The sequence below is a fragment of the Mixophyes fleayi genome, chromosome 1, assembly GCF_038048845.1.
Source record: "Mixophyes fleayi isolate aMixFle1 chromosome 1, aMixFle1.hap1, whole genome shotgun sequence".
NCBI classification, from domain to species: domain Eukaryota; kingdom Metazoa; phylum Chordata; class Amphibia; order Anura; family Limnodynastidae; genus Mixophyes; species Mixophyes fleayi.
The window spans coordinates 305,031,940-305,059,779 of record NC_134402.1 but is presented as its reverse complement, the minus strand read 5'-3'; the positions used below and the strand labels follow the sequence as shown (position 1 = coordinate 305,059,779).

At 39.1% G+C, this 27,840-nt stretch overlaps 1 protein-coding gene across 1 annotated transcript in view; it reads left to right on the top strand.

Annotated features, from left to right (window-relative positions):
* The first annotated feature begins 2,155 nt into the window (after nucleotides 1-2,155).
* AUH (AU RNA binding methylglutaconyl-CoA hydratase) overlaps nucleotides 2,156-27,840 on the top strand; it is a 188,776-nt gene continuing 163,091 nt past the window's right edge. The window contains exons 1-3 of the mRNA XM_075211142.1: nucleotides 2,156-2,414; nucleotides 16,694-16,761; nucleotides 18,665-18,752. Of these exons, the coding sequence (XP_075067243.1) occupies nucleotides 2,201-2,414; nucleotides 16,694-16,761; nucleotides 18,665-18,752 (370 nt within the window). The 5' untranslated portion in view covers nucleotides 2,156-2,200. The remainder of the gene's footprint in view (nucleotides 2,415-16,693; nucleotides 16,762-18,664; nucleotides 18,753-27,840) is intronic.

Sequence of the window (27,840 nt, the reverse complement as noted above, 5' to 3'; positions counted from 1 at the left end):
CAGAATTGTAATCAGAATTGTATTCTCTGTCCCTGGTCTAATCAGCCTGTGACTACACCCTGCTCTCTCCCTCTGTCAAATGGCGATGGATTGCTGTGGAGGCAGGTATTTATAATTTTCAAAGATCGCGAGAACCGAGCCCCGAGATCCGACGATGTCACGATGACGTTCGGCCTTGATATGGATTCCGAGCGGGCGGGAGAGTACAGAGCCTGCTCAGCTCGGTACTCGCATAGGCAAAGTTCGGGTGGGTTCGGTTCTCGGGGAACTGAGCCCGCCCATCTCTACGAGTAACGGAGGGGAGATTTGTGTAACATTACTTCCACTTTCTACTTTCTCCACTATAATAGACTTTCCCTGTTTATTCTTTGTATAGACAGATTTTGTTTCTCTATAGTCTTATTTCCTTTTTTATTTCTGTTAATTTGTCAAACATGAAGTTCTGTTGTCTTTAAGATCGCTTTCTTTAGGCTTTATGGTTGGATTACTATACCATCTTACCTTGCTATACTAACTATTCTGTCATAATTAAACCATAAATATCTCTGGAATGTTAGTCATCCTAAAATCTAAAGCCTTTGGTTTAGGGTGTAATTTCACAATATGTGTCTTTCAAAGCCAAAGAAAGTGGTTATCACTAGTATCCAAATTTTATTCATACATAGACAGATCTTAAGTTGTAAATAATAGTTCTAAAATATTTCTGTGATATTTCGTGCTCTTTCATACCATACATGCAGCACTTGGATGGAGCCCTCTCTGGATTAAGTTTCTATTTCATTTGTAGGCTGCTGTTTAACCTTTAGACTGCCAGATCAATAAACATGGAAGTGTCTAAGCTGTAAATAAGCTGTAACTTATTTAAAAGAAGAATTTCATCCATAGATATTTGCACACATAATTTTCTTTGTACTCAAAATAACACAGCACAGTACCGTTCAACCATAATCATTGGAGCTAAAGCTTGGATTGTAGAACTGATATGAGTCAGTGTAAAATAAAATTTGAACTTGGTGAACTTTGTTGTCTATTTCGATAAAAAAGTATAAACCATATTAAACTGAGTAATAACCATGTTTTCAGTTTCCCATAATTCTATAGCCAGCACTTATGACTTTTGAACTAAATGTTAAATCACATAGTTATCTGGAATCATTATTTGACTGAGCTTTATGGTTACACTTACAGTAACACTGATGTTTGATTACCAGATCCATTAATGATCACCATTTCCTACTTGTGGCACTGTCTACCTGTTAAGAGCAAAAGAGATCACTCAGGTAAGTTACAAGACCAGCCTGTTGTACTAGAATTCATGCACACTGCATGCAAATGTATTAACTTTAATGCAGTTTATGTATTTTAAATGTTTTCTGTTTTAAATGGCTGATCAGGGAAATGCTAATAAAAATATTGAAGGTTAGAGCTTATCTGCGCTCAGAGAATAGCACAATGTCAGCAGGGAGCTTGATGAGCTCCCTGCTATTTGCAGGACACACTGAAAGGCATTTGTGCCCATCATTCCTGGGCTTCCAACTTGAATTCTGCATAGATGGGAAGGGAACTCTGATATTCCCTACCTTTCAGAGCAGAACTGCAGAGCGACATGGTAAGTGAGGAGAGGGCAAGGTAACTTCACATCAAGGTAAGTGAAGTTTTGCTTCACTTCAAGGTAAGTGAAAAGGCGGCAAGGTTAGGTAACACAGGGTGTCCTACGCTAGAAACCGCAGGGGCACTTTCAAAATTTTGGTATGGGGTCCCCAAGTTCCTATGCCCCTTAACCACAATCTGGACTGAAACAATGCTATCTATTCTACCTTTCCATATGCTAACTATTAATATTTATTGAAGACTTTTTATTTAGACACATAACACAGCATGCCTGTCTCAGAAACTGTTATACCATAGCAATATGTCTCATAGTGCATCAGAGATTGTAAACCTGATTAGTTGTGACACAGTGTCAGTGTGATGTGCAGACAATGCAGAGCCAATCACAGGTATAAGGCGCATAACTCCTACATCTGTAACTTTTGCACCTGTCGCGCTATGAATGCGGCTTCAGCCCACTGCTGTTTTACTGGTTTTTTCTTTTTTTAAACTAACTTTATGAACAACACTGTATGAGCACACTAACAGCAGCAGGGTTTTGCGGAGACGACTAACTGACCGTGGTGGCGTTTCTGTGACGTCACTCACTATGGCTGCTCTGGCTGGCTTGAGGGTCCTTGGCTGCTGCAGCCGGGTAGCACGGGCTGCACACGCCGCCCCGTGGTTGGTCCCTCGCGCTCCGGAACACGGGGGGCAAGTGCAGCTGGTGATACGCATGTCCAGCGCTGGGGGGCGCCAGTACAGCTCGGAGGTGAAAAGTGAGGACGACCTGAGGGTCAGATACCTGGAGGGAGAGGAGAAAGGTAACGTCGTGACGTCATAACCGCGTCACTGCTCACTTGCTGCATAATGAAGGGAAATCCTGCAATTACATTGTGTTTCACAATACCTGCAGTGTGTGGATATTGTCATCCATGTACTTATTATTCTACCACTTGTTTCATCACGGGTTGCCTGCATGCACATCGTTAATGAGCAGCTTAAAGGGATTGCGATTGCTGCATAATAATTAGTAGCAATTATTAGGGCAAGTGAGTTCAAATGCTGTACTATTACTATAGACTGACGTTTGGTGACTGACTAAATAAATTTGATGTTGGTAGCTCATCCTTATATGGGTGGGCATCTTAGAACTAAAAAACACAATATTCCTAAGCTAGTGGTAAAACTGCATATACTGCATTGCTATTAATTAGGATGCATGTGTACATAACCGTGCAGCATACATTTGCAATAATTGCTTTACAGGAATGTGTATGTTTTGTTAGTTGTTTTTTTTTTTTTTGAGTGGTCTGGCAACCATCAATCTATATGAGTGAATATTGCAGAATAAATTAACTTATTATAAGGTTATTTGTGTAATAAATTCCATCCTCACTGGAAAGTGCATAAATCCTCTATCCTAGATTACTTATTCTGTATCCTAGATTCCTTTATTCATCATCTATGTTCTTGGAGGGGTAGCTCTTTTGACATTAGGTGGAGCATTTTTTTTTTTCACAATTTGTTCACAATGTTTTAATGATGCACTCCAGCCCCCAGAATGAAAATGTATTTAACAAGCTTTAAACTTTATTAAGTTGCTTATTAAAATACATTTGATTTATCCAGACCAGGATAAGTCAAATGGTGACCTATTATTCTCACTCGGATACAGAGACACTGTTGGCCTTACTGTATCTTTTTAGAATACTATATTACAATTGCTTATGATAATATTAACATTTCCCACAGTGCTGTTCATTAAGTAAAACAAAAACATTACCAGTGCATAGATGAACAATAGGAATGAGTACCCTACTCTCAAAGGATAACCAGCTAAGGGGAAAAATAATGATATACATAATATCTGGTACTCAGTGCATGGCTGGACAAATGCCAATAGAACGCAATTGATGGACATCTTCCCTGGCTTCTTAAGAAGATTCTGCTGACTCCTAGAAATAACTTCGAATCTTCCGAATTCTATTTTATTTTATTCACCTCTGATTTAGAGGTGATGAAATGGAGGTGCAGAATTGTTAAGTGTTATGTAATTCAAAGCATATGTCCACCTAATACTAAAAATGTATTTTTGGGTGGAATTAAGTGAGATAAAATAGACAATACTACTTATCTGTGCTACTGATTTGGCTTGTCCCAAGTTGCTGTAATGGTCCAAGCGCAGGAGATCCTCTCTCCTCCTCTAACTGACTATTTTCAAAACACATATGCCAGTTTGAGTAAAGTGTCTCCTACAGGGATGGGCTATGTCCTGTACTGGTTCATTGTAGCTATCTGGGTCACTCCGAATCAGGGCTTTGCAGGTAAGTCTGGTTTTGTATTTAATGTTGCTTAATGTCCTAATAAACTATATTTTTTTGTTATGGATAGAATTATAATTTAACATTTTTGTTTGTATCCTAAGAAAACAAGGTCATGATTATGTTATGTGTTCATATTATGAAGCAAATATATAGGCTAAGATCTTTTATTATCGAAATGGAATGCCATGCCTTTCAATGTTTGCAATTGTTGTGCCGTGTTCTCAGTGCACAAGTTATATGACAGTGTTCCAGTGACCTGTGACTCATTTCCTGTACACAATTGTCAGTTCACATTTTCTCCCACTTATTTTACCTTAGAAATGAAAAGGTTGTTACTTTGCCAAATTGAAATTTTAATATATTAGGGTAAAATATGTAAGGGTTAACCTAACTTTTCACTGCACATCCCAACTCCATTAAAACCTGAAGATTGGGCTAAAATCTTACATCTTTATGACATGACATAATGGGATCTGATGCAGGTCATAAAAGCTGAGCTGTTTGGATCCACCAATCAAGCCAGTAACTTTCCAAGCTTGTTTCCACATATGCTCTGGGAAAAGGGGTGAAAACACATTGGAAATTAAGGTGCACATTGTTGATGTATTTTTAATGTACTTTTCACGTATTGCACTTTTAACACTATAAGGGTGTGTTAATAATGGTGTTTCCTAGGATACTTCATAAAGTGTCTCATTTTGGGATGTGAATGGCATGCTTTCAGTGCACCAATAATATCTCAAATACATGAACCTTTTAGGTTGGAAGCATTTTGTATCAGAAATCCATTAGCTTGCACATTGCAGGAGAAGAGAGTCTGCTACTATGTTGAAGTGCATCCCTACAATCAGCAGATCCATCTTTTTTCCAAAAGGGTATCTGTGAATTGGTTAAGGAATATTATCTGTCATGTATTAGATGCATACATACCGGTATTATTTAGCTTGTAGTAAATACCCTCAACAGAAGTTGTCACAATAAGAAATCTCAACAAAAGATTTTTTAACACCAGGTATTCATACGAACATCCCTAAATGACTCAATAAGTTACAAGAATTCAGGATACCTAAATAATGCTAGCATTCTGAAGGGTTCACCCAAACACGTGGAAACATATCATTTAGGAAATAAGTTGTGTAAATATCAATTTAAGAAATACTAATAAAGATAAGAAATCTTTCTTCAGGTTCTTTATAACAATTGGCAAGTGAGAAGGAGAGAGGAGTGTATCATTATCGCCTCTTCTTTGGTTTTCTCAGTAGAGAGGGCCAGAGTGGTCCAAGGGAATCGCTTACCTGTTTTAATAGGGTGCGGTTCATGGAGGAATACCATTTTCTTTTGTAATCTCTATAGCTTGTAATTAAGCAGGGACTCCATATATTAGGAGATTTGAGCCCCTTAACCTTATATTAAATCTGTTTAAGAGCCATCATGAAAGATAAGTGAGAGAGCTTAGCTTAAAAACTAACCAATATAGTATGACCCTGAATGGTATAGAAGAATACGTGAATGATGACCCATAAGCTAATAGCAGTTGACAGCCTGTATGTTAAAATAGATACCCTCCGTTGGAACTTCTGACATTGGTATTGGCGCATTAATTATTTCAAATATGCAGGTTGCTGGCACTGCAGTGGATTCAAATATTGACCCTCCAACATCTATATGGGTGTATATGAAAATAAACATATAATGCAGACGTATGGGACAGCATCATGTATTACCTGAAATTTATTGAAGACATCTTTTTGATGTGAACGGGGATTTGCTGAGCAATAAATGAGATGGTTACTTCTTTGAATTCCATGAATTGCCCTGCACAATTTGTGCACCATTCAGATGTGTCCAAAATAGATTTTCTTGATGTTACAGTCTACCATAAAAATGGGGTAAGCATAATTTTGCAAGCCGATGGATTGTATGTAGCATGTTGCTTTATGCGATCAGGCATCGTGTTTACCCTTGTTGCTTTACGCGACCGCCATCCTGTATACCCTTATAGGATGGACTGGCAATCTTGCAATTTATGTGAGTTCTGCGCAATAATTGATGTATTGTAGGCTGAAACACAGCTTAAACAGTGGATCGCTTGCTTGCAAGGGGCTATTCTAGAGAAACACTACAGAAATGTCTGGATAGGGCATGCAAACTGTATCAACAAGGGCAAGTTAGAACGACAAAGGTAGATATGACAGCAGAGATAGTGGTGTTTAGGACTGAGTTATGTGACCACGGCAATAAAACAACATTGGTCTATAGTGGCATCTGACCCTGCTTTCTAGCAGTCACGCACCAGACCACAATTAATATGTTATTGAAGAATAGCTAAATAGTTGTTCCTGTCATCAGATATGAGGAGTGAATCCGATTAGGGCTCCAACATGGCTAGGTAATGCAAAGCCTGGGTGTTACTGGTGTCCCAACTGCACTACGTGTTGGGACATAGCATCTGGGACAAATTTATCACAACCTCAGAATGGAAATAATATAAAGATACGTTACAGGCTTATATTATTTTGGCTCATGTGGTGTACATTTTAACTTGTCTGTCAGGAATCCTCTTTTTAATTGCAGTACTCAGTATTCACTCTCACTGCACAGCTTGGCAAGCACAGCTGTTGCAAGGTTATTCAGTTGCAATCAGGTGTTTGCTGACATCACATAGGTGAGGAGTTGAACTTCCAAAAAGTATATAAACCTGCTCTGCCTGTCATTCTCTGCCAGAGTATCAGCTTTGCTGTTCTGAGTCCTGAGCATATTATTCTGTTTACTGCTTGATTTCTGATTACTTGACCCGACTTGTTCTTGACTTTGGCTTTTCCTGACTATTGATCTGCTTGCTGATTGTATTTGTTGTACCTACATCCTGCTGACCTCAGTTAGTCTGAATATTCTGCTTTCAGAGCTTCTTGCCTTTAGTTCTCCGCCCACCAAGCTAAGGGCCTGTTCGTGGGACTGCGACCTGGTTACTATATGCAGCCGAATTCTTCTGCTTTCAGCAGGTGCTGATGAAAACCATTAATAACTTAGACTTTGCACAACGGCTCTCTTTTAGATGGTGTTTGTTCCACAACCCAGAATCTGATACTGCCCTATTGATCTATGTAGGGAAGATGGCTATGAACTTTTGTGAGCGGGTGGCAAAACATAAATTACAGTTATGTTGTACACTAACTAGTGGTACTACAGGTAAGCCTGTTGTCAGGCACTTTTTGGATTTAAATCATTTACTATCTACCACTACACCTATATATATATATATATATATATATATATATATATATATATATATATATTATAACGTTTTCTAGTCATTGTTATTGTTTTGCTGCTTCTTAAAATGGAGCATTTGAATGCAAAGGTAAATGTGGTCACATTTCCCAAAACAATAAAGCACTAGAGATAAGTAAGGATAATAGTGAAAAGAAATAAATCCAAAGAGAAAAACTCCAATACAAAATAGAGTCCCACAAGTAAGACAAAGGGCTGAATAGCCCTATTGCCAATGATACCCCATGGAACAATAGGTTACCGCTGGCGAACCCCTCGTTGGCCATAAGTTTTGCTGCCAATGGCTTCCCCATGACTTTGAATGAATCTCTAAAAGGCTTTATAAACAAAATAAGAGAGATGAAAATATATAAAACGGCTGTCTATCTGTTAATCAATAGTTCCCAATGCAAAGTATAAAATCATAATTAAGGTAAAAATATAGATAATATTTTATTTCTTATAAATAGCAACATGCAGCATATCTGTGTATTTCATAAGCACATACAGTAATATCCAGGTGCTGATGTAATAAATTTATTACACCTCTCTTTCCCAATGCACTGTACACTCTGTAGAATCACTAGGAGAATGTTCTCTGTATATTTACCATTCAATTAATGGACAGCTGTGACTTAACCCCTTTATTGCTGAAGCTTTCCTCAACTCTATGCTGAGCCTATTTGGGCACTTTTTGGGCTGGTCACATTTCAATATCAATATCAGTAATTTAGTAATGTAGTACATGCATAAATTATACCTTGTTTTAATTTAATAAGATTATGAATTTTCAGAAAATACCATTAGTTTGCTTATACCTCCTGACACTGCAAAACAAAGTACCCAAAATGGGCAAAAAGTTTTTTTTAAAATTAAAATGGCAAGAAAGTGAACTAAAAGCAAATGTGTACATTTATTTCTAAACAACACCAATACATATTGTGTATTTCATGTTTTGGCAACAACCCACCTTTTCAAAACAGCAACAATTAGAATTCTACACATTTTCATAATAAAATCTGTACTTGAAAATGATAATGCATTTTTTTTGCTTATTTTCACTGTCTTGAATGACATGCATAAAATATATAGGAATATTTGAGCAGGTATGGGAGAGATCAGTGTATTACTGCAAGCTGTTATTATTATAATTATTAGAACAGGCTGATCATGGTTGGTGGAATTATACCTGTATTTGGGATTCTAAAGTATATGTGCACTTACAGTCCTATTTAAAAATGAATAGTTTGTATAGAGTATTCTACCATCCCCCATCCCTGGTAAGCTTAACACTTTCTGTAGTGTATCATGATCACTAGACAACAACTTCCCAGGGGCCATATAATTTGACAGAGGGAGTCTCTAGGAGCCAGGATGGGGAAATTGGGCACTTAATCACTGCAGGGGTTAATGTAAAATTTTATAAATTTTCAGTGCTCTTATTTTCTTTATCAATAGTTTTTCATTTAATACATTTCAGTTGAGGCTTGCAGTACTTCCTAGATGCAGAGCAAAGTCTATATATATATTTCCTGTCTGTTATCCATAGAATATTGACATATCTTTAATTTTATTAATAAGGGATTTTATTGATTTATTTGTGCACCTAATTATTTTTATATTTTCTCTATAAATCTTTCTGGTAGTACGGGAGCTTCTGCGGGTCACAAAGCTTACTGTTCCCCCAAAGTGTTGTATCCACTAGTATACTAGACATACTCTGGAGTATATCAGTGCAGTGGTAATGTCCTTTTATATGGCTAGTGTTGGTGGGTTATCTTATGGACAGCAGAGACACTTAGTTACATTTAGCTATAGACTTTAAATTTAGTCTGCATGCTCTGCAATTTAAAGGTGTAAATTCAAAGTCATTATATTAAATGAGTCAGTTAATACAGTCTATTTCAACACACATCAGGAGGTAAATGTATCAAACTGAGAGTTTTCGGTAGGTTTGAAAAGTGGAGGTGTTGCCTATAGCAACCAATTGGATTATATCTTTCATTTAGTAGAATGTACTAATTAAATGATAACTATAATCTGATTGTTTGCTATAGGCAACATCTCCACTTCAAACCCTCCAGAAACTCGCAGCTTGATGCTTCTGTACATTAGGACGTACATAATAAAAATAAATATAGAAATGTTTTTTTGATAAGCTGAAGACTGCAGAACTGTATATAAAATCAGGAATGAACAAAGAATAAATAGGAGAATAAAAATAAACTTGTGTTAGAGTATTAGTACAATATATTTGTGCATGATATAAAAGGCACTTAATTCATTACAAACAAGTACATGTGTGCAATATAAAATTGTATTAACTCTATACTATATGGTCCAGTTCAATAGATGGATTCATTTGTGGCACATTCAATGAACTGCTGTAAAACATGTAATAGTGGATAAATACTAATATGTATTTATAATAATAACGGATCATAAATACTTTCATAAAAGCAAAAATAATAATAAACAATAATTGATCATAAATTCTCTTGTAGAGGTATAGAAATTACTGCTGTGAGCGAATGTGAAAGCAAGAACATTTTATTTTTTTTGTATCTTTCTGACATTGATAGTGTGCATTAAGCCAGTTTCTACCTATGTCAGAAAGAGCCCTAAATCAATGTATATATTAAGTCCATGCGGGGTCAGAGTATTTATTTTGTATATCCATTTTGTTTCTTCGATTGATATGTTTGAGAACCCTTCCCCTCCATAATTTTTTAACCTGTTTATTTCCTATGAATGACAGTAAAGATGCATCTTGGTTGTGTGGTAAGAGGAAGTTATTAGTGACACTATGCACTGTAACTCCATCTCCATTCATAATATATTTTTGTGTTCAGCTGCCATGACTTTTAACGGTCTAATTGTGCAGCTGACATATTGTGGGCTGCAAGGCATGTACTCGCCTGTATTGTCCAGTAGACATTCGATGAATCTTGTTATTTTGACCCCCCTTACCCCTCCCTTGGTACAGTATCACTGTCATAGAACTGCACAGTAAGAGCTGGCCAAAATGACGCAAATTGCGGCACCACACTCCCCTCATTTGCCACTTGACTTGGAAGAGGATTGAAGTTGGCAAGTATGATGTAGGGGCATTGTTATCTATAAATGACAACTTTTGTGTAATTTTGTATGTGCGTTTGATGGTGTTGGAGGTGACCTCTTTCTGATGATTGTATCCTGTTAATCCAGTAGTATTGCAGCCAATTCAGTTATTGCAATGAGAAAACTACTCTGCTAGAGTAAGTATATTGATAGTAAGTAGATTGATATTTCTGAACACTGTATTTTTCTAGTTAAAGACGTAAAGCATTTACAGTACATTAAACAAACTGTCCAAACAATCTTATATGCATCAGGATAACCATTGTAGTTTTTTTTTTTTTTTTGGGATGGTACATGTTCATGTATATAGCCACTGCGCTAGTACCAGCTAGTCAGAGATTCAGCGATTGCAGACACTGTGCTAGTACCTGGCTCTAGTCTATTGATTATTACAGGATGTAGCACTATGATTTATTTTCTAGTTATCATGGTAACCTGGAAATTGGATTTTGATGAGCCCTGACATATCATTACAGTATATATATTAGGAATATCTGACTGAAATGGAATCTGTCTAGAAAAGTATTACAAGTCATTTATGATGGAATTTTATAAATACATTTTAAATAACATATTTAATCTTTTGTAAAATTATATCTGATCTCTAACCCCGGATAGAGTGTTCCTTTTTGTTTTCTTTGCAACGAATGCTTGTTGATTTTGTCTATATGTGACTGAAGTATATCATATCACTATCAGTCTGTGCCATCACAACTATCCATGAACTGACTGGAAATAATATGCCTTTACAACTCTTGGAAAAGTTTTAAAATGAGAAAATAAGTGCAAACAGGTTTATGACTTAAAAAAATAATCTGTATGAATGTATTCAAATTCACTCATTTTATCTATTCAAATAATATGATGCCTCTTCAACCAAAGAGCTCAGGCCAAATCATCAAAAACATCCTCAGGCCAGTATTCCTCCTCAACCACCAAACTTGAGAATTGGCAGTATGCATTTGAGTATGAACTGTTTTCCTGGCATCCGCCAAACTCCGATTCATCCATCAGACTGCAAGGTAATGATTTGTCACTCCAGAGAACACATTTGCACTGCTTCAGAGTCCAGTGGTGGTGTGATTTTTACCACTCCAGTCAACGTTTGTCATTGCGTGTGGTGATCTCTTAGGCTTGTGTGCGGCTGCTCTGAACTCTAATTCATGAAGTTCCCGATGAACAGTTCTTTTGCAGACGTTGCTTCCAGATGCAGTTTACAACTTCGTAATGAGTGTTGCAACCGAGGACCACATTCGGCATTCCTGTTTTGTCAGCTTGAGTAGCTTACCACTGTGCCATTGAGCTGTTGCTACTAGACTTTTCCACTTCACATTAACAACACTAACGGTTGACCGGGGCAGATCTAGCAGGGGAAAAATTTGAGGAACTAACTAATTGGAAAGGTAGCATCCTGTGACAGTGCCATGTTACAAGTTTCTGAGCTCTTCAGTATGACCGATTCTACTGCTAATGTTTGACCACAGAGACTTCTTGGTTGTATGGGTTCAGGATCCTCTCCATACTGTTCAATTAATTTATTTAATTGTTATTGCTCTTGGTAACAAGCAAACAACCATGTTCACTATTTATGTGGCTACATATCAGGAAATGTACTACAAATAGATGGATACAATTTCCAGTAGGTTATGCTTTTATTGGATCAGTCTGGAAATGTAGTCTATAAGCTTTAGACCCTCCAGAGGTCAGATGTATCTTTTGATGATGAGACTTCTACAGTGTGGAAAGCCCATGTAATGAATAGCTTGTATGACTAATTTGTTGTTGCACGGAAAGCTGTGAGAGTACATGAAATGACTGCTATCGTTTGAAACATAGTTTCGAGATGATAGAGCCTAGTTCTCACCAGTAAATTGGTGTCTCTGTCCAGTGATACAGACGGCAGCAGTCATTGTGGGTCCTTACCACGCTAAAGGTTGAATCAGATGATCATTTTGTGTATTGTACTAAATACATTATAGGCAACATCTCCACATTTTAAAACCTGCAGCTTAGTAAATATACCCCTTTGAGTCTTCAGATACTTTATAGAATGTCCCCCCCCCCCATATCCTGAATGGCAGTACACTACAAGTTAGCTTATCATTTTTCAAGAACCAGACAATGGAAGCTTCAGGGGAGAACATGATGCCTCTCCCCCCCCACATCCCCACAAATGTTGGCACTATCTGTAAACTTTTAGATTATATGCATATGTGGCTCCTGAGATTTTTCTATCCCTGACACGTTTGTGTTTAACACAAAGTGCATTGTGTTCTAATGGTATTATGGATAACTAGAAATTGAGTTTGTGATATATGGTATTTATAGAGGATGTATCTTTCTGTCGATTGCAAGGCCCCACTGTACCTGAGCAGCTATAAAATGTTTAGGCCAGGCACCCCATTACTAGGCCTTCCACAATGCATTTGCATACAGTAAAGCATGCGAATAGAACAAAATACATTCTGAAACACAAAAAGAACACTACCGTAACAAACGTTAGTAATTGCTGTGTTTGGTATGGTGACAATAGAATAATGGTTTTCAGTACAATGATAAACTCAGCAGATGCTAATAAAAAGACAAAAACAAAAACCTTATAAATTGATTTAAAAATCTCCCTGTCATAGTGTGAAACCAACCACAATCTGGTTAGCGCCACCCTGAGCAAACCAGCCTCATGATGAATAACTCTGGGACTCATTCTGGCGCTGCTCTGGCAGTGTGTACCAGGGTAATACGGAGTAGTTATAAAATTATTAAGTCACAGCAAACCCTGGCAGTCTTTAACTTCTTGGGAATACCGGCATTTGTACAATTACTAACATCAACATGTCTGTGGCTTCAGCAGCGTGTTGGAGCTTGTAGAACTACACACGCCAGTATGCTTTGGCAACCAGGGCCCGCTGGAAAATGTATTTCCACAATAGTATCTAATAATAAATAAATAAAAAAACACTTGATGCTGCCATAATTTTACGCCTACATTAGGACTGCAAAATTGCAGCCTACTCTAAATCAGACCCTTAGTGTACTGTATTACTTAAGAATAAAATATATGTACAAAATAAAGCAGCATATGTTCCAGGTTTATGTCAGGCATACAGCACACACCCAACCTGCTTATAAGCACAAGAAAAGGTTTTTAATATTTGTTTCGATATCGAAAAAACACATTAATTATTAGGTTTGATTTAAACATAAACTCTCTAAAATACAGATGCATCCTCCTGTGCGCAAAAAAGCAGTCAAAAATCCATTTTAAAATACGGCCACAAAATCATATAATATGTGCACAATCATTGGAGAAAGCACGTTCAGCTTTAGAGATGATTCCGCAATCATCCAAATAGAAGCGGCTAGTATTTGCACCAGTCCTCACACACCCACAAGTGATACGTCTACTGACAGGTGTACCTGCATCTCTGTAAGGGTCTGCCTCAGTCGCAATTATGCAAACACGTCCTTTGTTGTTTCTGACTGCGTTTGCCCATCAAGCCTCCATTCCGATCTCCAAACAAAAGGAGGTGCAAGTGTCAGATGCAACCAAATCTGCACATGGATGTAACCGTATTATCAGCATCGTTTTATTTATATGGTGCCACAGAAACCCATACCTCCCAACATTTAGGGGCAGATTCAATTGGCTGCTTTACTGTCAAAAGTAACGCGGTCTGTGCACTATTACTGACATTACGGTAATGGTGCACGTAATTATCATTAATACGGTAATTTCAGCGCTGGCCTTTTGCTCGTGGCTCAGGGAGCTGCAAGTAGAAAGCAGGCTTAAAATTACCGTATTAACTGTATTAGACTTAACGCCGTGTTAGTCACGGCTGAATTGACTTTGTCCCTTGGGGGGATTCCAATTGGCTGCGTTACTGCCGAAAGTAACGCAGCCTGCGCACTATTACCAATATTACGGTAATAGTACGCGTAACTGCCGTTAATACGGTAATTTCCACTTCGGCTTTTTGCTCGCAGCTCCCTAGGCTGCAAGCCGAAAGCAGCGTTAAAATTACCTTATTAACGATAATAGGTTTAACACTGCGCTACTTCAGGGGGCATTGCTTTTCCCCCTTAGAGTCCCAGAAGTAGAACATAATAAACCACGCCCCCATTCAGCCCAATCTCCGCCCACAAATGAGCAATTTAAAAATTCCACCAACTTTCCTGTTAAGCCCCACCCCTTTTTGTTGCATGCAAATCGGGATGTCCCTCCGAAATCGGGACCATTAGGAGGCATATTATAATGGTGCAATAAATTCTGTCTCCTGTAGAGCTGGATTACACATGTTCCACCTGTGCCCCCCACTCCATCTGTTTGCAGGAAGAAATGGAAAAAGTTTAGCCACACTGTGCACTATTTCTATATTTATCATCTATTTTTGGTTTTATTGCCCACTGATCTATTCACCAATTCCTCCCCCCTGTGTTGTACCCCAGATCTTGGCTGCCCACTATCCCCTATTGTCCCCATGCAGTAGTCTCCTCCTTTCCCTGCCTGTCATTGCCTCCTCCCTACCCAGCACAGGGATCAGTCCCAGATCTTACCTGTGCACTGTCCCGCTATAATCGGGACAATTGGGAGGTATGGAATCTACAGAACCACACAATCAACAAAAAATTAACTGAAAAAAATTACAGATGAGTAAGGGACAAAAAAAACAACTGAAACCGTAAAAATCAATACAAGAGACTATAGAGAAAGCAGCTACATAAAAAGACACAACTAGAACAAAGCAAACATTACAAAGAGGATGAGGAGATAGGAGGTAGAGAGGGTAAACTGGTGAGAGTTAACAGTCAAGAGGGGCAGGGAAGTAAATGGAGACTATAGAGGTGGAGTGAAATGGGGAGGTGGACCGTGACCATATGTTTTTTTTCTTTTCTTTTGTGGACATGTACAGTACAAATTTGTGTAAAGAAACGGGCATACGCCCATCTCTCTGCCTCTGTGATTTCCAAACAAAAGCATCTAGAGGCATACTTGATACATTTGTAGACATAAGGGCTATAGGATAATCAAAAGGTGTAGGAATTCCACTTTACATGGCCATTAGCTTATTGCACCATTCAAACCATTATGTAATATATATCTTGTTATAATTCTATCAAATGAATGTCTCTGTTTAGAAACATATGATTAAGCCTTCCAACCTTGAGTCTGACTTGTTTTTGAATTGAGTCTTCTTGTCTTTTTGAAACATTTGTACATATGCATGTTTTTTAATGGTCTTTCAAGGACTCCTACAGAGCAGTGAGTCACTGTGAGTACTTGTAGTAATCCCTATCTCAATGTTCTGTTCTGCCAAGCTGTACTATGGCGTAGGTAATGTTAATGGTATTAATGTGTCTTGTGGTTCTTGCTGTAGCTTTAGAAATATTTGATAAGAAAGGCAGCAAGTGTTACCAAAGCAACCTGATTATTTTTAAAGAACATTGCTATTTATAACAAATACTCAGATACGTATTTATTAGCCCTTGCTTTGTCCAAATTCATTCTGTCCTTACTCTGATGTACAAAACTGCTGTACAGTCTGCAAAGAACACAGTAGTCCAGCACAGTGTGTGAATTCTTTTAAGTAATACATTGATGGAGCAAAGCCATTCGATATAGTTCATGAAATCATTCTGGGCTGTGTTGTTTCATAAACGCTGCTGAGACCTATAGTTAGAAAGCACAAAACATAAAAATAAAGTATTGCCCCTATTACAAGTCTAAAAATACTCTTTCTTCGCAGCTCTACTTTGGGGTGAATTTTGATTATCCAGATAAAAAAAAATAAAAACACGTTTTTAAGCTAGTATGAAGGATGATCATTCACAGAACATTGGACAGTTGTGCTCCACGGGAGGTTTCTGTCCTCCCTGAGTTCGCCTTAGGACACCTGCGTTACGGTTTGACAGGTGTACCGCCCCAGTCAAACTGGAATTCATGATCTGCACAATGTGCAACAGTAGCTTTGAATAATGTTACGTAACTTTCACCTCATAATCTCAAAGATGCTGCCTATTTCCTGTTCTTCAGTATGAACATTTCCAAGAATTGTGCAACTTGAAGTGCAGGTCACAGAGTTCTACTTGCCAATAGAATTCAAATGAATTTGCTGCAAAGTTCAGCAGTGCAGTTTCCATTGTCATCTGTTAATAAGAATAGGAAAATAGAATTGATCATTTTTATTGGCCACTTCAACAAATTTGGGTTATGCCACAGGCAAAACTTGTCTTAATATTTTTCTTTGTTCTTATAAAAACAATAAGAAAAATGCAGTTGCCTGATAAATCATTTCTGACATTTGCAACTTTCAGTATGATCTATAGTAAATTTTCTTATTAGAATGCTGGAATTTGTCACGGTTTTAATATGTTTTTTCCTTTACCAGGAATTGTGGTGCTTGGCATAAATCGACCACAGGCAAAAAATGCCATCAGTAAAGGTCTGGTCAAATCGGTAAGTCAACTGTGTATTTTTTTTCAATTATACTGTAAAGTGCCAAAAACTGGGACTTTTCTGGAAAATCTGGGACACGAGTTGGCTTTATTTATGATTTGAACATACATATGAATGTGACTGCTTCATTTCTACTTTATTTTTAAAGTCCACTTTCAGAGAATTATAAAGTCACAGTTGTGCCTTTATAATATATAAGATTGACTGTAATAAATAATGTAATAAATCGCTTTCTGCCATGTTAATTTTGTGAGGGGGGTAGGGGGCATGGTGTCTGATGGGCTACATCTTAAAAAGTATTAGAGCTATAGAGCTGTTTTATATTATATGGGCAAATTTGTTTCTACATCGTCCTTGAATATGACAACAGATAATCTCTGTCTACACATTTTGTTGTTGTATCTAAAGGCAACAAAAATAAACATGTCTGACTGGAGTTGCCCTTTAAGGACATCTCTCACCAGATTAAAAAATGCCAGAATATAGACCTATGAAATACAGCCGACTGTGTCATCTTTCTAAATGCACATGCTCCACATTTAAAGCGATTAATGATATCATTTATGTCATTCAGTGAAGGCAAAACACACTTGATTATGAGAAACTTATGAATGATGATTATAGATAACTATGATGTACTCTGAAGTACAATTTGGAGCAAATAAAATTATTGTTATTTTGATGTCACCAAATGCAAACCAGATTATAGACAGTGCTGGTAAATTATGTTCCAGTATTTCAGAGTAGGAAACTGTGCACTATCATGTGATCTACGAGAGAATAATTCTAGGAAAGTTATTTTATTGGAATATAAGTAGGATGCTGCTCATCCTCTACTCAGTGATTCTGTTAAACAGGTTGATCACCTTTGGACAACCCAGCTCATAGGGCCCTCCTGTTCCTGTTACCCATACTTGCCAACAGTTTTAAACTTCTCTCCGGGAGATCCCAGGCAGGGGGCGTGGTTGGAGGGCGGGAGGTGCAGGGCACGGTGAATCACAGCATTTTGGCCCCACCCCAGCGACAAAATGCCGTTTTTGTCGGGGGGGGGGGGGGGGGGGGTTGGGGGGCAAAATGACGCAATTCACCGCAAATCGTGTCATTTTGACATAGAAGATGCCGTTTGCGGGATATTAGCCTGCTCTCCCTGAATTTCGGGAGTCTCCCGGACATTCCGGGAGAGTTGGCAAGTATGCTGTTACCTGCAGATGGAAGCCACTGTTAGCTGATATGTATTGTGAGCAGCATGGGGAGGATCAAATCTGTTCTCTTTCTCTCCTCTTTAATGACCCTGATTATGGAAGGGCACTGGGCAGATTTGATCCTCTGCTGTGAGTTTGCAGTGCTTATTGGCTCCCAGCTTGAGATAGTGGAAGTTTTGGGGAGGGCCTTACCATTTGCTGCATGGGAGGTCAGGTCAGAATGAGAGGGCATCCTCTTACAAAGTGTGAAATGTGATAAAATGCTTGAATAGGACAATTGTTATTGGAGTCCTATATATAATTATGCAGTTAATCAGTAGGTATATGTATGCATATTTTTGTCTAATCTAAATATTAAGAGCTGAATGTCCAAAAATATTCTTATTAAAAGAAATTACATATTTTCTATAATGATGCTAGTAAGTCTGCTTGCAGAGCTCACTGTTCAGTACAGTTGTCATTATTTCACTTTTATTATCCATAACTTCTTCATCTTCCAGACTTATGCTTTGATAACCTTAGCCAGGTGGCCAGATGTATAGTAATCTTCTTACACGTCGATCCTGTTCTTAAGCGAGTATACTATGAAGTTTTTTTTTTCTAGTCTTTCTGAATATAGATTCTGTTGCATATAGCATTCCTTGCTGTACTGTTCGTGCAACATTTTAAATTACTTCAACATGGGCTTTCCTGTTTTATAGATGATGAAGACAGTTGAGTCACTGAAGAGCAATAACAAAGTGAGGACTGTAATCCTACGAAGTGAAGTCCCTGGTGTGTTTTGTGCAGGTATGTAATTATATGTATAGCCAGTCCATCCTGTAAATGTTAGGAGTAATCATTTAATTATTGTTAAAGATCTAGTTGTATCAGGACATGAAGAATTGATTATTTTATCAGGTGTTACATACATCCTATTGCAGGTAACAAACATCACAAAGGATGTTGGATTATACATTCTTGTGAGCAGATTTCTCACATCATTTATCTCAATTTATATTCCCTGTATTGTAACCAATGTTTGTTTGATTTATGCCCCATACTGCACTACAGAGTATGTTGGCACTTTATAAATGAAATACGTTCTGTATACTATGGAGCCTGCTGAATCATGCTTTCAATGAACTCCTGAACTCCTCAGTGACTTCTACTGGCACACATCACATTGTCCGGTATATTAAGACTTAGCTAGGTGAGAACCATGTAGTTACCAGAATGTAGACAGTTTTCAACCTCCTCGTAATTTATGTTGGTGTGTCCGCCGTCAATACCCCCCACACACTTCCAGGACTGGGTGTGTCTGGTTAACACCATTCTTAGGCATGAACACTACATATAAATACCCCTCAGAAATTCAGTAAAGCGTAGTCGCTTTGGTCCTAATCAAGATTTCGTCATCATCAGCTATTTATATAGCGCCACTAATTCTGCAACGCTGTACAGAGAACTCACTCACATCAGTCCCTGCCCCATTGGAGCTTACAGTCTAAAGTCCCTAACACACACACAGACCGAGAGACTAAGGTTAGTTAAATAGCAGCCCATAAACCTACTAGTATGTTTTTGGAGTATGGGAGGAAACTTACACAAACACGGGGAGAAATACATACTCCACACAGATAATACCATGGTCAGCAATGGAACTCATGACCCCAGTACTGTGAGGCAGAAGTGCTAACCACTTCTAAGCCACTGTGTTTGCTACGTTTACATCTTTGAATGACTTGTTCCCATTGTCTAGCTCTGCGTAGACCCTGAACATTCCTTATATTACTTGCTTGCTGTCTATTTTGTCCTGAGACGCTAAAGTATCAAAAAAGAAATTTAATTTTTTTGTAAGATAATTTTGTGCTTACAATGTTTGTTACGATATGTCATTTTTATACTTGGTGCATTATTGTTTTCTAAATAACAGTGAAACCTAACTTTAGTTCCCCTGTGCTACAGAACTCTATGGGCCTGATTCATCAAGGCACATATTCTGAGCGCAAAGCGCGTTTAGTATTATGCGTACGTATGTAGTCTTTGCATACTCTCAAATTCATCAAGCACGGATCTCAGGATATGTGTGCTTTTTGAAATCGGGGGCCAGGTCTGCAGTGCTCTACTACACAAGACGCTGCAGGATACATCTAATACTGGATTATAAATTCGCCAAAGAACGCACAGGGAAAAAAATTTACAAAATTAAAGTCTGTTGTTATTAACATAGGCATTAATGATAAAACAGGTTAAAATATGTTTTTTTAAAAGTTTTTTTCCATGAAATAAATTTATTATTGTTAATGTTTAATCTTAATGTTGTTGTAATCTTAATGTTATGTTTGTTAATGTTTAATCTTAACCCCCATCTCCTCCCTTTAGCTCATCCTCCCTCCTATTGCCTCAACTGGCTCCTCTTGTGCCTGGTCTGTTTACCCTCCCTTAGGATGTAAGCTCGTATGAGCAGGGCCCCCTTCCCTCCTGTCTCCATACCTGTTCTTCCGCTCCGTCTTTACTGCATATGACTAGCCGGAGTTTCTGAAGTATTGGTACTTTTTGTTCATTGTTCTGTATGGTTTCACCCAGTATAGTGTACTGTTAGTACTGTGTGCGGCGCTGCGGATACCTTGTGGCGTCTAACAAATAAATGATAATGATAATAATAATGTTTACTGAGACTTAAATACATTTTTACAGTTGCTTGTGATTTAAAACACATGTTATAGCATGCATACAAGACTGTCATCACTACTGATCAGGACTTTGACTAGTCCTTTAGCTGGAGCAAGAGATATGGCAGAAAAACAAGTAACTCTGAGATGCCCAAAGCTGGATTCGGACGTGGCTGTGTGCGCTTGAGTTTGGCACACCCCTACTGTAAATTCACTACGGAAAAATGCGCCCTTTCCCTGCCAAGTTCACTCCCCGAAATTGTAGGCTGTAGTAAGTGTTCTTTGCGTTAGAAGACGCAGCGGGCAGGGCTGTGTTCACGGATGTATCTCCTGGTTCTGGGCATGCGCAGAGTGATTTTTTGGACGAAATTCTCAAAATCAGCAGATACGTGCCTTGATGAATCAGGCCGGATATGTTAGATTATCTGCCTAGATTAGATGGGTCAATGTGTTTTAATGATGTATTTGGTTGTTTGTTTGAAAAACTTAATGAAAAATTGCTCAGTTTAAAAAAAAAAAATGTTTAGATCATGTTTTATCCACTTAATATATAGGTGTCTACTTTGAGTTGCAACATGCTGGTATACTGGTCTCTCTGATTTCACTTTCTTCAGACAAGAATTAAGAGAGAGCAAATTTTGGGTCAGTTCTTCAAGTATTACAAAGTTTTCAAAGTATGTCAGCAGAAAAGTATGTTTCTGGATAAAAGAACACTTCATGTTTACTATTTGCAGGCCTTCTTACTGAACTTAGAGATGTATTCTAGGTCAGTACAAGATGACCAGCAATTTATGTAACACATAGAAGAGGATCTGGGGCACACTGTATGTTAGAAATTGAAACCTTTTTTTATTAGAAATGAGAAACTTTATTGTAATATTGTGTGATTGATATGCTGATTTCCTGTTTGTTTTCAAGTTAACCTTTGCCTGTCAATGTTCTGGAGAGGCCAGCAATGGTATCCACTAGGCATCCAGGCATGCTGAAATAAGACATACATATGTACCTCATAATAAAACTGTATGGGTGTTAGGAACCCCTCTAGCCGGTACAGCACAACCCGGAGTCTACTCTGCCAGTCAGGTGTTCACTGGAGCCCCTAGTGGTGGGGACAGACTGGGCTGCAGACTAGCAGAGGGTCGAGAAGTGCGTACCGACTAGGGAGAACCCAGGAAAGCGGAGTGAAGTCCAGGCAAGGGTCAAGGGCCGGCAGCAGACGGGGAATCCAATACACAAGCCGAGGTCAAGGGTCACGAGCAAACAGGAAGGTCGGTAAACACGCCAGAGGTCGGGGTCACAAGAAACACAGGCAGGGTCCAAATCCAGGCAAGGGGTCATACACAGGCAATCCGATCGTAATATCCACAGGACAGAACTGGGAACACAGCAGGTCAGCAAACTGGCAACAGGAAGCTATAACCGGCAGTGAGGCTGCAGACCTCACTGCCTTAAATGCATAGATGGCCCAATCAGGGCTTGTATGCACCCCTGCAGACTAATCAGCAGTACAGAGCCAGACCAATCGGGGCTAGTCCCTGACACACATAGTTGCAGGCTAATGCCTGTAATTTCCGCCCCCTGTATTAATTAGGCCACAGGCTGTGCCTGTTTTCGCGCATGCGCCCGGCTTCCAGCACTGCCGGGACGCAGCGCTATGTGAGAGGCGTCCGGCCGTTGCCTTGGCGGCAGCCGGACAGGAGGAGGAAATGACGTCCCCGTCGTCAAGGTGACGGCCAGGACGCCAGGGGGAGCCAGCAGCGAGCCGCAGCGGCTGTGAGTACCGCCGCGGCTCGTGACAATGGGAACGTGTTTGGCATTTTATTGGACTGAGCGCCATACTCCTGTCTACGGTCAGGTCTGGCAAATCTATATATATTAAATTGGACTTCTCCAAACATCATCACTTTTTCATCACTTGACTTATTTTGAAAGAAAATTATGTTAGTACATTAAACTTATAGTTTGTGATTTTATAGTGCAGTAATACAGGATGGTAGTGAAGCATATATAGAACATAAGGATTATTTCATTTGCATAAGTGAGTGAGTCTATGGACACATAGTTACCACTTTCATACTGCCGCCCCTGCAATATCCCGGGTTTTTGAAGCCGGGTTTTTGCAGCGTCTCGGAGCGTCCCAGCTCAGAAACACCATTCATATTGCACCTCGGACCCGGGAATTTCCCGGGTTGACCCCATTCATACTGCACAAGTCTGTGCCCTGGCAATTTGTGGGAGTCATCACCAGAGCAGTTTTCATTGGCTGAAAAATGGTAATGTCATTGAAAGGTGACTGGTTAATGCTGGAACACAGCATTTATATGTCTCATAATCTGGGGATGAGATGATTCACGCAATCAATATAATAATGTGTATAGTATTTGGGATCTAAGTACCTTTCTTCATCACTCAGCGACTGAGCTTATCATTCGGATTCCTGCACAATATTTACAAAAAGGTATGGTAAGAAGGTGTGACCAATGTGTAGACTGCAGCAGAACATACTCTCAGGCCAGCCTTCCAACACGCCTTGACAATTCATTTTGGCAAGATATTGTGATTTAAAGGTGCAGGGATAATAACTATTGGTGCTTAGAATTTAATTTTACTCTATGGTAATAAAACGAGGCAGCAACTTGACATGTACATTGAGCTTTCTTCTTTGTGACCCCTCTGTGGCTGAAGAATGAGCATTATACAGCTGCAGGGACTGGCTAAATGACCTTTAATTGTTGATGACCTTTATATACTACTTATATTCCAAATTTAGTGTACTTGTAGCTCTATTCTGGCTGATGTTCTTAATTTTCTCACAATCCAAACCCAATTACTACATTTTACTCTTTCCCCTTTTAATAAAGAATAAAGAAAACTGAGAGGTCACCTTCAGTTCCAAAAATGTATGTACACAGCACAGTAGAATCACTGTGAGATATGCTGCACACAGATCTGTACTATAAAACATACCCCTCACCATTGCCCCACAGTTTTTTATGATTCACTGACAGGCAGACAGCCAATCATCTTGTTTTCTGTGCAACCCGGGTTGAAAAACCTGGGTTGCACCATTCATAGTGCAGGCAACCCGGGTCCGACCCGGGAATTACCCCTCGATAAATCCCAGGTTGAAGAACCGGGTTTTTAGACCCGGGATTTTGGACTTGTACCATTCATACTGCACCCGGGATTTTGGTGAAGTATGAATGGGGTATTATTTTAGTCTATTATAGACATTTGTCACCAGTATAATGGAATGTGCATCCACCTTTGGTGCATTGCTCTGGCCTATGTTCACCTACGTAGCCGGTTGTTTAATTAGTGATATTTATTCTCTATTTGAACTGCTTAACCATACTCATAAAAAGATGGAAATACATGGCATAGCTTCTGTACTATGATGGAGTATGGTCCTATACAATATATTGACAAAGTGATGTTTCAGAGAAGGAGACATTAAGGAGGGAATTCAATTGGCGGCGAGATGTCGCAATGTGTCTCTGGAGCAGTCTGTGGAGACACATTGCGTCGGAATTTTTACCAGACCTCAGCTCATTTTCCCTCACATCCCATAGAGACATGAGGGAAAGTGACCAGAGATATCTTTATCGTGTTAGCCGGCAAAGTGCGCAGCTGGACATTGAGGCTGTTCACACTCTGTATTAGATTGTAAACAATCTATTACAGAATGTTTACATGCACTTTCAGAACACAAAATGCATCCAATTCTAAATAAGGTCCATAGTGTGTGCATTTAAAAAATATTATAATAACTTTTTTACAATTACCTTTTGTTCAGTGGAGCCAACACTCTGAATGTGAGGGTGATGTCTTCTCCTGCTCTCTGTGGGCTGTCAGCATGCTTAGATGAGCACTGTCCAGTCACATTAAAAGTAAGGCCCTCTTGTTAAGGGACAGGGTCGCCATTAGCGTCCTTAGCAATGCAGCGACTACTGCCTCTGCCAACAGTCAAGATGCAAGCTTCTATATTTCAGTCCAGCAGTTCACTTTCAGTCATATAAAGACGTATGAGACCGTTCTGGAGGAATGCCTGTTTGCCACAACATAACATTCCCTTCATCATCATCATCAACATTTATTTATATAGCGCCAGCAAATTCCGTAGCACTTTACAATTGGGAACAAACATTGATAAAACAATACTGGGTAATACATACAGACAGAGAGGTAAGAGAACCCTGCTTGCAAGCTTACAATCTATAGGACAATGGGAGTTAGAAACACAAGGGCACGTGCTACATCATATTGCACAATGGACCAGCTAGAACGCAAAGGTAAAAGTATTGAGTCTGCTGTGTGTGTTGCAATGTTGGTCAGACGGTTGTTGTCTTGCGTTAGCTGTGTAGAGGATGGTAATAGGGTAATCTAGGGAAATTAAGATGGTGGTTGAGGAATATCATAACCTTGTCTGAAGAGGTGGGTTTTCAGTGAACGCTTGAAGGTTTGAAGACTAGAGGAAAGTCTTACTCTGCGAGGGAGGGAATTCCACAAAGTGGGTGCAGCCCGGAAAAAATCCTGTAACCGAGAATGGGAGGATGTGATGAGAGTGGAGGAGAGACGTAGATCTTGAGCAGAACGGAGGTGTCGAGTGGGGAGATATTTCGAGACCAGTGAGGAAATGTATGTCGGTGCAATTTTGTTGATGGCCTTGTATGTTAGTAGAAGAATTTTATATTGGATTCGTTGAAATACAGGCAGCCAATGTAGAGACTGACAGAGTAGCTCAGCAGAGGAAAAACGATTAGTAAGGAAAATCAATCTAGCCGCTGCATGCAAAATAGATTGTAGGGGTTCAAGTCTGACTTTGGGAAGACCAGTAAGGAGGGAATTGCAATAGTCGATGCGGAAGATGATGAGTGCATGAATTAATGTTTTTGCGGTGTCTTGTGTCAGATATGTGCGTATTCTGGAAATGTTCTTTAGGTGTATGTAACATGATTTAGATATAGAGTTGATGTGGGGAATAAATGACAGTTGTGAATCAAGGATTACACCTAGGCAACAAGCTTGTGGGGTGGGATTTATGGTCATGTTATCAACAGAAATAGAAATGTCAGGCAGGAAGCTTCTGTTTTTGGGTGGGAATATTATTAGTTCAGTTTTTGAAAGATTGAGTTTGAGTTGGCGAGAAGACATCCAAGATGAAATGGCAGAAAGACGGTCAGTAACGCGAGACAACACAGATGGTGAAAGATCAGGAGAGGATAGATAAATTTGTGTATCATCCGCATAGAGATGATAGTGATACTGAAAAATACTGAAATCCAAAGGAGCTTATTAGTTTTCCAAGAGAAGTGGTGTAGATGTGGTAGATGTGGCTAATGGCAAACATGTTGAATACTGATGTTCTACAGCATAGCTTTGTGACACTTGTCTTGTAACATCCAGGGCTGGAATTATGGTTTTGGAGGCCCAGGGCACTTAAGACAGGGGTCCTTTATGATCTAAAATTAAATGCATAGACAAAGATAAACTGTGTTATTTTGTTGCCCTCATTTCTCTCTCATCATCCCCTCCATATCTCTTCCATTGCCCCCTCCATATCTCTCCAATTGCCCCCTCCATATCTCTCCAATTGCCCCCTCCATATCTCTCCAATTGCCCCCTCCAAATTTCTCCTATTGCCCCCTCCATTTCTCTCTCATTGTCCCTTCCTTATCTCTCTCATTGCAGCCCTCTACCTCTCATTGTAGCTCCTTCCCTATAGTCCTCATTACAATCCCCTCCTTATAGTTCTCATTATAGTCCTCTCCCTGTAGTTCTCATAGCAGCTCCTTTCCTATAGTTCTCATTACGGCCCCCTACCTATAGTTCTCATTACAGCCCCCTTCCTATAGCTCTCATTAGAACCCTCTCTATATAGTTCTCATTGCAGTCTCCTCCCTATAGTTCTCATTGCAGTCTCATCCCTATAGTTCTCATTGCAGTCTCCTCCCTATAGTTCTCATTGCAGTCTCCTCCCTATAGTTCTCATTACAGCCCCATCCTTGTAGTTCTCATTACAGCCCCATCCCTGTAGTTCTCATTACAGCCCCATCCCTGTAGTTCTCATTGCAGCCCCCTCCCTATAGTTCTCATTGCAGCCCCATTCCTGTAGTTCTCATTACAGACCCCGCTTCAGCGCATGTCGCTCACTTTTAGTTGTGATCGCCGGACTGTTCTGCAGCATCACTCGTCGCTGCTCAGACAGGAAGTGAATACACTTACTAACTGAGCTCTGGATTGTGAAGTCTCCTCATAGTGCTCAAACAGCGCTCTGAGGAGTCTGGATATACGGTTTCATAGTAGTTGTTGCTGATGTGTACCTGGCCAATTTTCGTGCTGCAGTCTAGAAAGAAAAACATGGATTCACTGTTGGCTACCTTCTTTGTGATCCCCCCCCCCCCCCACCCCCCTCCTTTAATCCGGCTCTGATAACACTCCCATAGAATGCTGTTTTATTGCAAATATCATTATTTCTAATATTTTTGAATGAATGTTTTAGATTTAATAATCATTTACATTATAATGTGCTTTTCACAGGATCCAGTCCATCAATTAAATAAGCATATAGTAATTTCTGCCACTTTCTTCATTAGCAGGTGTTTTTACTAAATGGCTATTAAGGAATTAAGCAATTTCACAGTAGATTTCTTTCCCACAAGACGTCATGAAACAAAAGGTGTTAAAATATGTACTTGTAATGCCAAAGAAGGATAACAAGATGTTTCAGGCATATGTTCCTTGTGTTTGTGTTACTTTACTTATTAATCAGGATCAAATCCTGCTATATTCTACTGCACTTCCAACAGCTGTCAGTCTGTCTTTTATGTGCTATAATCATTCTATCATTGTCTGATAACTGCCTGGAAGTGGACATTATAACCTGCACATCTGATTGCCCTGAGATGTTGCTCCTACATGCTGTAGTTTTCTGTCTCATCTATGTTATTCAGTGTATTAAGTTATTTTATGTCCTTCTCTGCTATCAGCTGTACTTTAATTTAAATAATAATTTAATTACTTTATTCCATGTATGGAATGCATAGTTAACTTTTAGTTTAGTTTTATGATTCTTCTTCTGCCTGGATCATAACATTATTTTATTTCAGCAAAACAACTCTTTGTACAGTTTTACCTTGACAAGAATATATATAGGATATAATAATAATAATAAGATATTAGTTTGGGTGCATTTTTGATAGTCATAAACAGTACTATTTAAT